This window comes from Ooceraea biroi, chromosome 3, assembly GCF_003672135.1.
Source record: "Ooceraea biroi isolate clonal line C1 chromosome 3, Obir_v5.4, whole genome shotgun sequence".
Classification (NCBI taxonomy): domain Eukaryota; kingdom Metazoa; phylum Arthropoda; class Insecta; order Hymenoptera; family Formicidae; genus Ooceraea; species Ooceraea biroi.
In genome coordinates, this window is record NC_039508.1 from 15,630,258 (window position 1) to 15,642,649 (window position 12,392).

General features: G+C 41.4%; 3 protein-coding genes across 4 annotated transcripts; all 3 read left to right on the forward strand.

The window, feature by feature from the left end:
- Positions 1 to 23: 23 nt before the first annotated feature.
- LOC105277225 lies at positions 24 to 4,190 on the forward strand. Its single transcript, XM_011335442.3, has 3 exons — positions 24 to 253; positions 2,146 to 2,339; positions 2,428 to 4,190. Exons 1-3 carry the CDS (start codon positions 234 to 236, stop codon positions 2,595 to 2,597), a joined length of 384 nt encoding a protein of 127 aa, XP_011333744.2. The 5' UTR covers positions 24 to 233; the 3' UTR covers positions 2,598 to 4,190.
- Positions 4,191 to 4,719: 529 nt separating this feature from the next.
- Positions 4,720 to 12,392, forward strand: LOC105277224 (probable ATP-dependent RNA helicase DHX35). 2 transcript variants are annotated; one of them, XM_011335440.3, is made up of 12 exons: positions 4,874 to 4,901; positions 5,212 to 5,426; positions 9,408 to 9,587; positions 9,726 to 9,866; positions 9,949 to 10,111; positions 10,184 to 10,345; positions 10,443 to 10,589; positions 10,679 to 10,820; positions 11,018 to 11,304; positions 11,413 to 11,718; positions 11,800 to 11,953; positions 12,030 to 12,392. In XM_011335440.3, exons 1-12 carry the CDS (start codon positions 4,874 to 4,876, stop codon positions 12,154 to 12,156), a joined length of 2,052 nt encoding a protein of 683 aa, XP_011333742.2. In that variant the 3' UTR covers positions 12,157 to 12,392. The 2 variants fall into 2 exon arrangements, with proteins under 2 accessions (XP_011333743.2, XP_011333742.2); XM_011335441.3 differs by lacking the exon at positions 12,030 to 12,392 and having other exon boundaries at positions 4,720 to 4,901; positions 11,814 to 11,949.
- LOC105277222 (ceramide phosphoethanolamine synthase) lies at positions 5,433 to 9,323 on the forward strand. The gene has a single exon (XM_011335439.2). It carries the CDS (start codon positions 7,253 to 7,255, stop codon positions 8,321 to 8,323), a length of 1,071 nt encoding a protein of 356 aa, XP_011333741.2. The 5' UTR covers positions 5,433 to 7,252; the 3' UTR covers positions 8,324 to 9,323.

Consider the following 12,392-nt stretch of genomic DNA (forward strand, 5'->3'; position numbering starts at 1 on the left):
AGGCCGCCGGCCCGCCGGCCGGGCCGAGTCGCTCGGGTCTCGGGCGAATCAGTGCGCGTTTCCCTCTGCCATTTGCGCGTCGGTACGCGGCAGCGGTGTTACCGGAATCTCTCGGACGTGTGCTTACCGGTGCGTAGAAGACGCGTAGTCGCCGTGTCGGTTGAGGAGGTGTGCTCACACGAGTTCGGTGCTGCATTTCGGTGCGTGCATTTGTCAGGATCAAGCCGATCGGTATGGCGGACACAGAGGCCAAGTGAGTATACAACACGCGTCCACCGGTGCGTGAATACGCGGGCGGGGGGAGAGGGCGACGACGACGCGTTATCGATTCGCCGGCGAAGAAATCGCGCGCGTTCGGCGTCGGCCTCGCGCCCGCGACGCGGCCACGATCGGATCGAATCGAATCGTCGCGGCTCCGCGATCGGACGCGACGCCGGTTTTTTTCCACGAGCATTTTCTCGAGCGGCTTCTCGTAGTGCGAGTTACGCTCGCGAGTTGTGTGAATATATTCGTGGAGCCGCCGCTGCCACGAGAAAGGTTGACGAGCGGTGAGGAGGGGTGAAGCGTGCGGTGTACGGGAGGGCGGGAGGAGGGAGAGAGGGGACGAGTCAGCGAGCGATGCCCCTCTCTCTCTCTCTCTCTCTCTGTACGTCCCTCTATCCCTCTATCTCGCCGCGATGATATTCTCAGGCCGATTCGCGGTACGCCTAACGATCGCTGGAAATTACCTGCCCTTGCCGTCGCGCGCGCAACGCGACCCGACGCGTGCTCTACTTGCGGCGGTTTTATGGCGGCATCGTTGTCTCTCGCGCCGGATCCTCTCTTTCCTCCTCTCGGCCTCCCCCCGGGCCCCGCGCGACCACCCGCGCGTGCGATCGAAGACGACGAGCGCACCGATCGGCGACGGCGGCGGCGTCGGCGGCCTCACGTTTCTTTTGTTTGCGTCCGCGCTCGCTACTTCGCTCGTTTGTTTACTACATTGTCCGTGCACGTATATGCGTGCACGCGCGTGCGTGTGCACGCCGCGTTTCCCGCGGAAACCACCCTCGTCGCGCTCGGAGAGGACGAACAGATTTACGAGGACGATCCCTCCGCTCCCTTTCTCGTCGGCGAGATATTCTTTTTTTTTCTTTCGTATGACTTTCTCCCTTCCTTTCTCGGATCGCTCGTTCGCTCCCGGAGAGAGAAATCGTCGTCGCGGCCGCCGGTTTCGGCACGCGCGTCGCCCTGAAAGCGGTCGACGACGTGTATCGATCTGCCGGCTCGCGTCGATTAGACATTGACGACGATAACGCGACGACGACGATGACAGTGACGGCAGCGGCGACTTTATCGCGCGATATTTCCCGCGGAAATCCAGCAATCCGTAAACGACGTGAGCTCGGCGAGTTGAGAAACTCCGAGATGCAGCAGACGCGCGAAAAAGATGTCTATATTTGCCCGCATGCAGTCGGTTTCGGCTGTTATTGCCGGTTTCAGTGGCCGCAGTTGCTTTCGACGCGAGAGATTGCGACTAGGGATAATGGCATCCTTCACGTTTGTACGCACGCGTAAAGACCGATGTCGAAACCGCGTGCAGGAGAGAACGCGTTCTGCGTTAACGTTATTACGCATCGCGTTTTACGGCCGCGAGCGTCCACGATTCGCCACGCTGAAGCCTTCAGCATGGATCGTCGTGACGACGGTAGCGTGCTTCGGTGGCCGGCGACGCGCGAGGGGTGCACGGGAGGGAGGATAATATTAACCTCGCTAGGTGCCGCCACAGTTGGCGGCGTCCTATCTCTATTTCGTTTCATTCGTCGCGCCGTCCTTGTTGCTGGCCAGCAATGTGAAACGGCAGCAAATACCGGAGCGGGAGCGCGCGAGCGGCCGCTCGCGATTTTGAACGGGAAATTTATATCACGCGGCCTGACGATCTGCGGTTTCTGCCGCGATTCGCAGTCGTACTTCTCGTATTAATGTAACGCACGATATCACACGATAATTTGAACGAAATAATATTTTCATTTTCATTACTTTATTGCGTAATTCATATTTCTTAATTTAGCTCGATTTGTCAAGAACATTCGTGAAACGTAATTTAGGCGTTGTTCCCGGAGAGTATTTTAGAATTCGTAGAATTTAATTTATACTGCTCGCTTTCAGGGAAACCAAAGTCACTACCCCTCAGAAGAAGGTGGTAGAGGAGGAGAAGGTAGTGGTGCCGGAGGAGGTCGACGAGGAGGACTCGAAAGCATCTGAGAATGGGGATACGAAGGAAACCAAAGAGAATGGTTCGAGCGAGGAGAAGGAGGTCGACGAGAAGGAAGCAGAATCCACGGAAAATGGAGACTCCACAGGTACGTGCGGTTCGTTACTCGAATGCGTGGAATGGAGTTTCGTCGCATGCAGCGCGGTGATCGATGTACCTTTGCACCGTGCTTTCAGATGCTCCCGTCGACAGCTTGAACTCGACCTGCGTGAAGAGGAAATCGACGGCTGCAGCCGACGCAGCGGAGGACGCGCAGGACGGCGCGAGTCCCGAGAAGAAGTCGAGACTCGAGGAGAAGTGTGCCGAAGCCGAGAACAACGGCGACGCGGAAGAGGCCACGGCCTAATATTCTCTTACGTTTATTACTGACAGACCTAATCTATAGACGCAATTTTAACTACCAAGTGTGAAGCCAGGGCAGATAGATCGTCCGTGCATTTTCGAGACGGACGGCGAGCGTAAGAGGGGGGGAAAAAAAACAAAAAGAGAAAAGAAAACCAAGGGAAAAAAAGGAACATTTGACGTTTATTGCACCAAGAAGTTTTTCGTGTTCAGGATGACCGTGTGTGTCTCTCTCTCTTCTCTCTCTTTCACAGTATTTTTTACAATAATTGATAATTGGCAACAGCGACACGCGTCCATTTTGCCGTAGTTTTGCAATTACAGTTGCGACTGACGATTAAAACGTAAAAGAAACGAACGAACCGTGTTCTCTGTACTGGCATCCACACGTGCATACATATTATATATTCACTACTTAGCGTTAGAGTTCTAAGGTAAGAAAATATAACGATAACGTTTTTAGAAATAATATATATATTTCTAATTTCATCAAGACAAGAAAAAAAACACGATGCGGTGCGGTGTCTGGAAAATGGGTACAGTTGCGCAACACAAATATTTCCACCTATTGCTAGTCCTCATTGTTTCCGACGCACGGACACATTGTAGCTTATACATTGTAGACACATACACACACCTTGGACTATATATGCATCGGAGATATAGAATACAGATATTTTTCTGCGAATCAAAATACATTCCCGAAAATAGATTGTGACTTGTAACTTTATGACTGTTCGCCGATGAGAAATTGTTGAATCGAGAGCGCCATTTCCTACAGCTGACATTGACCATGTATATTTCCAAATTTATTTATGTCTCTACTCTGGCAAAAAAAGAAGGGAAAAAACGTTTAGGCTTTAGTAAATTATATAACGTGCTGAATTCTATTAACATACATACGATATGTTTATGCGAGAAATAATTTTTTTTCTTTTTCTTTTAAGAGAAAGCGCGCGGGAAAACGCGTGTCAAGTACAAAACGGATCCACGATACGATTTTTCGTTAAACCGGTTGTCGTGGTCTTTTTAAAGATCAGAGTAAATATATTCCTTTTTTTTTATTTTAACTGTACGAGGCGCGGTATATGTATGTGTAAGTTCTCTTATCTCGGTTTTCACGCATATGTATGTATAGAAACGCTGACGAGTGAACAAAACTGTTTTGGTTTTTGAACTTTGCTAATGACACTAGAAAAAATGCGATAGAAAATGCTGGTTGATAAAACGCTGCAATTGATACAAAGCCGAAAATTCATCGCGACTTTTTTGCGATTGATTCGTGTAACGTAATCCGGATTAACTACTAATTTGCATGTTACCCAAAACACTGTTAGGTGGTTATCGGATAAGTAATCGCTCTTCTTGATCGCGTTTGTAACGCGCGTTAGCTTCAAAAGTTCCGACAACTTGTACTTGCCGCGGGAGTATCTCAGTTATATGTGGTTCACATGGTTTTTCTCAACGTCCGTTTACTTTGCTTTGTATGTTATGAGTATAATTGTCGATCAGCGAAGGTAATATAACATGTATGTTTAAGATTTCAAATGGTAAAATGTGTTCAACAGCTAATACAAATAAAGATGGTTCTCTATAACGGCGTCGTGAGTTATCATTTTGCCATGCGAACAATTCTGGAACATTACAGCATTATCTCTCTCAGAAGCATATTAATAAAAAATTGAAAGAGATTAATAATTAGAATTGCAACGTTGGTGATTCTATTAGATCTTTTGTAATCTCAATGTTTTTAATAATTATAGCATAAACATGAAATATAACATTGTTTAAGATGAATAATGCGTTGCAAAAGAATTTGATGACACTACTAATAATATTATATGTAATAAATAATTCCAATTATTACAAAATTATAACTCCAATTTTCTGATTAAGTGTAATTGTTTCTAATTATTATTGATTAGATTATTCCTAAGATTCGTGGCAATTATACTTTAGATTTTTTTAATAACAAAAATCATCTATTGTTATAAATAGAAACTTGATAATAATTATTTGTCAGGCTGCAGCTGCGGTCCAGTTGATGCTGCAAATGCTTTCAAACATTTTCTTTCTTTTTTTGAAATGTATAATTCGAAAGAGAAACAAGGATAAAAAGTGTTCTGAAGCGTTTGAAACATCAACTGGACCACAGTCATGGTCACGCGTCTGTGGCACGCTGTTATGTTTGCGTTTTATTATATTTATTATATATAATTTATATTAATCAATACGTCAATTTCTCTTTGTATTAACGCCTCTACTTAAGACTGTCCCAAAATGCATCGTCCGGTTTTCTCCAAACCAGGTAAGCATATTTTTTCAAACTGTGTGAGATGTTTTTCCAACCAGGTTATGTATTATTATGTGTATTGCAATTTTCTTTAATTTTATTCAGTTTCCATTTATAGAATATTAAAGAATTGATAAAATACTGCTAAATAACAATTTATAACAATTTACGACCATTTCGGGCAGAAAGCTTATAATTTGTGGATTTATTGGCGATTGAATCTAACCTATGTGATCTGATGATAGCATTCTTGTTTGATTACATTTATTAATAACATTAATTAAATGATGTTCTGAAATATTAATGAAATGATTTTGTTAATTAGGAGATAACATGTGGCAGGAGGATAAGCCGGACATCGATGCCCACTCAGCGACGCAATTTGTTTACAATGCACACCACTCGCTTGCGCTTAACATGCAGCGTCAACGGCTGCCTATATTTAAAAACAAGGATCATATTATTTATTTGTTAGAGAAATATCAGACGCTTGTTCTGGTGGGTGAAACGGGCTGTGGTAAAAGCACACAGGTGCCTCAGGTAAGAAACACTGAAACTTACAATTTACATATGCCTGTTAATATAGTTCACATAATACTCCATTTGTATCATATATTTATTGTATTTATATAAAAATTTATATAATATAATATATAATTGATACACATAAAGAGTAGTAACTGTAAAGGCATTGTATGGACTGGATACAATATCTTGCGACAACAACTTGTGTTTGCGCAAAGTAAAAAAGGTAATATGAGGATGACTCAGATTTAAATCGGAATTTAGCCCGATAAATAAAATCCAGTTCACATTTAAAATATTCTGATATTTTATTACGATAGTAGCAAAGAATTATTCCTTGTCTTAAATAATGAAACCGATACATCTTTAGTTGTCTATTTTTTGAGATTGCAGAAATTATTTAAGAATTGCTTAATAATATGCTTTACATTGATGTTTTTTATTAAACTATAGATAAATTTGTCTCATTAAATTATTTATAAATTATAAATTATTTCGGAACGATCTGCCGTATAATATTAAATATTCTGAATTGATATTGATATTAGAAAATGCACATGCATCCACAAGTAATATCTGCCTCTTTTTCAATTGACCTCGTTCGAACAGTTGTAGTTCTTGTGTCCGATTATTGTACCATGAAGGCGTAGATTTTCTTATCCACGTTTCACATCGAGCGTTAAACTTAGTTGCTAATGTTATTACTAATAGCATTCTAGATTTGTGTGTATAGCCTTTGCGTCAGATAAACGAATGACCAATTGGACACCGTGCAGCTATAAATACGAGAGTTCTGTGTACGGGTATTTAACTTGAAACGCGAAAAGGCACGTGTCACCTTAAAGAATCAAAAGAAACATGGGAGATAGAAGGGGAGCGCGATAAAAAGGCGGTTCGTCACCTTTATCGTGTAGGTTTTGCAATTTTCAGTCACGTAACATACACAACTCTTTTTTCCGAGCGTCGCATTTATCGTTACTTGCATATACGTCCAGCAAGCGTACGGTACGGATTGGATCGGATTAGGGATAGTCGCGAATCGATCTCTAACATTGAGTTATTACGGAACAGAGTGAAGCCCGTGATCGTTATAGGCAACGACAGCTCTACTTGTCTCCCACGTTAGTGCGACACGGCCGTATGATTGACACGGAACTGCTTACGGCGAGAATAAAAAGAAACAAAAGTGCCGAAAATGGCGAACTCCATGTGGAACTGATAGCCGTGCTCTTATCCAAGATAAACCAAAAATATCGGTTAACGCAACGCGTCATAATCTGATCAATGAGAAAACTAGGAGTGGTACGCTGATAACAGTCAGTTGAGGCTTAAGACGCATTGAAATATCATAGAAAGTGTGATGCAATAATTTGCAATAATTATGTGAAACAATAATGCAATAATTTGCCTGAAGGAATGCATGTCCTCCAGAGAAAATATGTTCAGTTTCAACGACGAGTTGATTATGATTTTTAATACGGTGGTGCCAGTTGTTAATGAGGCGGAAGCGTATAATACGATTACGATCAAGAACGTAATTTAAAAATATTAGTGTTTTATTGCCTCGTGATGAAAATTTCAACAGTTAAGAAACATTATGGACTGTGTTCGAAGAAACAAATAAGTCGATCCTAAAAATAGAAAAGAGAAGAAACAAAGTGCCTCATTAAGAAGGATAACATACATCGTCTTTTGTTAAAGAGATGATAATAAATATTAATTCGTGATGAATTATACATAGGCATTATATAATAAATGACATTTAATTAAACGAAGAGACTAACGAATTTTAAGACGAAAAGTGAAGCAACGAGTGACGGTTCAGTCTTCAATCTTCCAAGATGTTGCATTCGTCGACGTTTATCAGCAAAATTAGTGTGGCAGTTCTGCTGTTACTCTTACTATATTTTGTCGCGATGGATTGTCTGCTCTACTTCAGAATACAGAATTACGACGTGCGTTCGCCAGCGAACAAAACGCCGAGTTCACCGTATCATTCGCCGATCTCCTGCGACGTAAATCCGATCTGTACGGTGACGGTGAAGGCTATGATGCTGGATCATCCCAATCAGTTCATCCTGAATCCCCTGGCAGCCCTAGTAGATCGTCTATTAGGCATCAGCCATTCCTGGACGTGGGTGACACCGAACGCCATCAGTATCAGCCATGTGTTCGTGGCTCTGATCGGCGCTCGATATATCACGCGAAAATCTCTCTCTGACAGACGGCTGGGCGTCGTTCTGTTTCAAGTTAGGACCTGGATGGACGATCTGGACGGTCACGTGGCGAGGACCAGGCTCAATGTTAAGGGTGAGAGGTCGGATTTCGGCTCTATTGGTTACTTCGTAGACGGCATCTGCGACGGCCTTGGTTGCATCGCTCTGTTGGTCGCAGTGTTCATCTTTCTAAACCGCAAGGTTAATCGTCGCTCTAGTTATGAGCGGCTGCCTACTCATGCTTCATCGTCGTCGATTCAGAGCACCACCTCTGCCGCCCCATTCTGGAAATCGCCACTGTGGAGCGTGCTCGTGATGGGACTTCATTTTTCCCTGACGAGTTTCGGGTGGAACCGATACATATCCATGTACCAGGATCTCCTGGAAGTCGACAGAAGTACCCTGCCGATCAGTTGTGAGGATCTCTACGACAGACAGACCGTCGTCTTCAGGAGTTTATCTTTCTGGGTCATCACTCTTGCCTGGAAGAGCTTCAACTTTCACGCGATAATGGATTACATGCTGCTAGCAATATTTCTGGATCATATTTGGGCGTACGTTAAGCTTGCATGGTGGCAATTACCTGCTATCCTACTGCTGCTTATCGTCGTCAGTGAATATCATTACACTAACGTTTATACCTATGTGGAGATGTCATCGGTGAAGGACAATGCGGTTTCTTTCTTCATTTCTTAATGCATGTCTGTTTTTTGTTATTGTGAGTTGCATTCGTACTCTCAATCGTTTATGTTTTATTTTACCATTAATGTTATATTATTAGATATACAATAAAAATTTATTATTTATGAGTGTGCTATACTAGTACATGCGTATATTTTAAATATTTATGTGATTGATGTACATTATATTATTATACAATTTCTTAAAAGATATATTTGTAAACGATATTATCGAAATTTAAACATATGATTTTGCTTTATTTAAAGGCGTGATGTAGAAAAGGTTTTGAGCGGAAGAGCGCGGAGAGATACGGAGTGCAATGTTTGAACTGGTTTTTCTTTATCGTAATGGCATAACTTGCATTTTATCTACATGGAAATAGGTCAACTATTGACTGCGCTTAAAAATTTTTATCTAGTCCAGTGTTAGAAGCGTTGACAGCAGTACGGATCTAACAAACTTGTTACGTGTACGAAAGGAAAAACCTGTATCATTGAATAATAAGAAGTCAGTGTTGATAATTGCGTCTGATTCACGTTTAGTAAAGTTTCTCTGTTGAATTATATAATGAGCTATGAATTGAATTTCATAATGAGTTGTGAATTTTATAAATTGTAAATTGCCGTATATTATAAAGTGAGACTATAGCAAAATATATTTTTTCATAAATGAATGATCTCTGGAAAACATGTCCTCCTGTCTCTTAATCATTCGAAAATATATCCTTCTTCCATATTGCACAGTATGATTTTATAGAATTGATTTTATAGAATGAGAAAGAAAAAAAAAAGACAGAGAATAAATGAAAACAAATGAATTTGTATTTATAATGTATACACTACAATAATAGTGATTTGTATGTGCTCGTGAATATACATTTGTTAGTAGATAATGTCTGTTAATATTCATCTGTCTGTTAATAAATTAATATTCATTTACTTATAATAAACGCATATTATGTTTCGAACGTTAAAGTTTAGACTTTGATGCAAATAACATAAAAGCAAACTAAAAATAAAAATAAAAAAAAATAAAAAATTGTAATGAACATTATGAAATAATGTCCAGTATGCATAAGACATATTTATTGTTTTTTCAGTATCTCTTCGAGGCAGGATGGTGCGCAGACGGGAAAAAGATCGGTATCACGGAACCTAGAAGAGTGGCAGCCACCTCTTTGGCGAATCGTGTAGCCGACGAACGCAACTGCATCCTAGGAAGCATTGTGGGTTACTGCATACGCTTCGATGATTACACCGATGAGACTACGAAGATTAAGGTGCGACACTGTGCACACAAGATAAATGCTGGCACACGACTTTCATTCGTTTGCAAACTTATTGCTATGAGAAAGAGACAAATACCTTAATTAATTTATCTTATGCATAACTTGTGTCATGTTAAATTTTCTTTTTAGTACATGACGGAGGGCATTCTTCTGCGGGAATTAATGAGCGACCCACTATTACGAAGTTATTCGGTCATTATCTTGGACGAAGTGCACGAGAGAACGCTCTTGACTGACATCATAATGGGACTGCTGAAAAAAATAATCAGAGTAAATTAACAACTTATGACAGATGTACAACTGTCTTTACGTAAAACGTACGATGGATTAATATTTATTTATCGTGTTGTAGAAACGAAAGAGTCTAAGAGTCATCGTCTCTTCGGCGACGGTGGATGCTGAGGAGCTTCGAGATTTCTTCAACGTGAATACAACGAAGGACCCGAACAAAGACAGCGCCGTCATCGTGAGCATTGAGGGACGTTTGTATCCGGTAGAAATATTTTTTCTGAAAGGTACGTACACGCAACCATTCTTAATTCATCGCTTATAATCATTTAATTAAAGCCGCATGAATTGCATTGCAGAACCGGTCGCGAATTACGTTAACGGCGTGGTAGACACTGTTCTAAAAATACATGAAACTGAAGAGCCAGGCGATATCTTGGCGTTCCTAACGGGACTCGACGAGGTTGATCGAGCTGTCTCTCTCTTATCGGAACACGCAAAGCTCATAAAAGATGGCAAACGTGAGTGGCCGATCGAACAGTCTATCGAGGAAGGAGGAAATTTTTATAAAAGTTTTACGTAGTCTCATTTCTTGATTTATGAATAATTAATTTCCAGAGAAATTGCTTCCGTTGCCAATGTACGGATCGTTACCGAACGCTGAGCAGCTAAAGGTGTTCTGGAGGGCCGCCAAAGACACCCGTAAAGTTATCGTGGCGACCAACATCGCGGAAACGTCCATCACCATTCCAAATATCGTTTATGGTATATAGTTGTATGCTTTTTTTCCCTCCTAAATAGTCAGAGTCTGAACTCGACGAAAGATAACGTAATTGGGATTTCATAATGTGCAGTAATCGATTGCGGTTTCGTCAAGATACCTTGGTTCGAGGCGGAAACGCAGACAAACAGCCTCGTTATCGTGCCCGTGTCGAAAGCCTCTGCCGATCAGCGAGCCGGTCGCGCTGGTCGCATTCGTACAGGCAAGGCATATAGGTAAGGAACGCGAGTAAAAAATACTTTTACAAAAATTTTATAAAGTTAATAAAGTTGGCAATAATTTTATAAAGTTAATAAGTTTTACAAAAATTTTATGAAAATTAATAAAATACTATTTCGAATTTAATGATATGAGATATTAGACCTGATTGCGGAAATTATCGCGCTGATCGAGTTAATTTTGCAACTAACAGATTGTACACGGAAGAAGCTTACGCCGGATTTTTTGACGCTACTCCACCGGAGATGCAGCGGTCAGATTTGGCGCCGGCGGTATTGCAGCTGAAAGCGCTGGGTATCGATAACGTGTTGCGATTCAATTTCCCGTCCGCGCCTCCCAGCAAGAATCTAGTCGCGGGCTTGGAATTACTTTACGCGCTGGGCGCGATCGACAGCAATGGAGGCTTGACGACGCCGTTAGGCTTGACGATGGCGGAAATGCCGCTGGAGCCGGTGCTGGCAAAGTCCTTAATTGCTTCTGGTATGAATATATCTGTAATAATAAATAACGCACATATACACAAAGCTGCACAATAAATGTGTGTTGTATAAATCGAAACATGTTAATTGAATTAAATAAAAAATACAGGTGAAATGGAATGTTCCGAAGAGATTATGACGATACTCGCTATGCTGCAAGTTCAGAATATCTTTGTGCAACCCGGTGGAGGACAGGCAGCCCTGAAGGCGAGGATAGCGCATCGTAAATTCGAGGTGGAAGAGGGCGATCTCCTTACCTTGCTGAACGTCTACGCGGCTTTTGAGCGCAACAAAACGCCCGCCTGGTGCCAGAGACACTTTCTCAATCACAAAGCTCTGCGAAGAGCCACAGAAATTCGCGCGCAGATGCAGAGAATGCTGAAACGTTTGGATATTCCGTTTGTGTCCTGCAATGGTAAAGTTGGAACTTCAGTGATAAATATAATCGCATTTTTATTGAAGTTCGATGGAAAAATAGCTGTTGTTAATTTTTCAGGAAATGTTCAACAGATTCTTAAGTGTTTGACGGCCGGTCTCTTCCCTAAAGTGGCGTACTTGCATTATACAGGCGTGTACAAAACGGTTCGAGGTAACAGAGACCTGTACATTCATCCGAATAGCTGCTTGTATACTCTGCAGCAGCCACAATGGTAAGTAAGCCACAAGCGATTTCTTTATTTCCGTTTTTCGAATTTTCATCCCATTTAACTCTTTATCTTCTTCTAGGTTATTATTTTGTGAAATATTGCAAACGAATAAAACTTATATGAAGGATGTGACCGTTATTCAGCCAGAAATGTTGCTGGAAGCAGCACCGCACTTTTACGAAAGAGCATCTCTCGAACAGTTTTAGAATATTTTGTGTGTGTGTGTGTGTGTGTGTGTATATATATGTATGTATATAAACAAAAACCTTGAATGTACATATAAAATTAAGCGTCTTTATAATTGCATATTCCTGTAATATAATGTATATAAAATGTTATACTTACTATTATGAAATATATTAGTATTTTCCAAGATTCACAATCATATTTTTGTACAGAATTCATGACTATTATAAGTAAAATAAATATTTTTAATAATAAA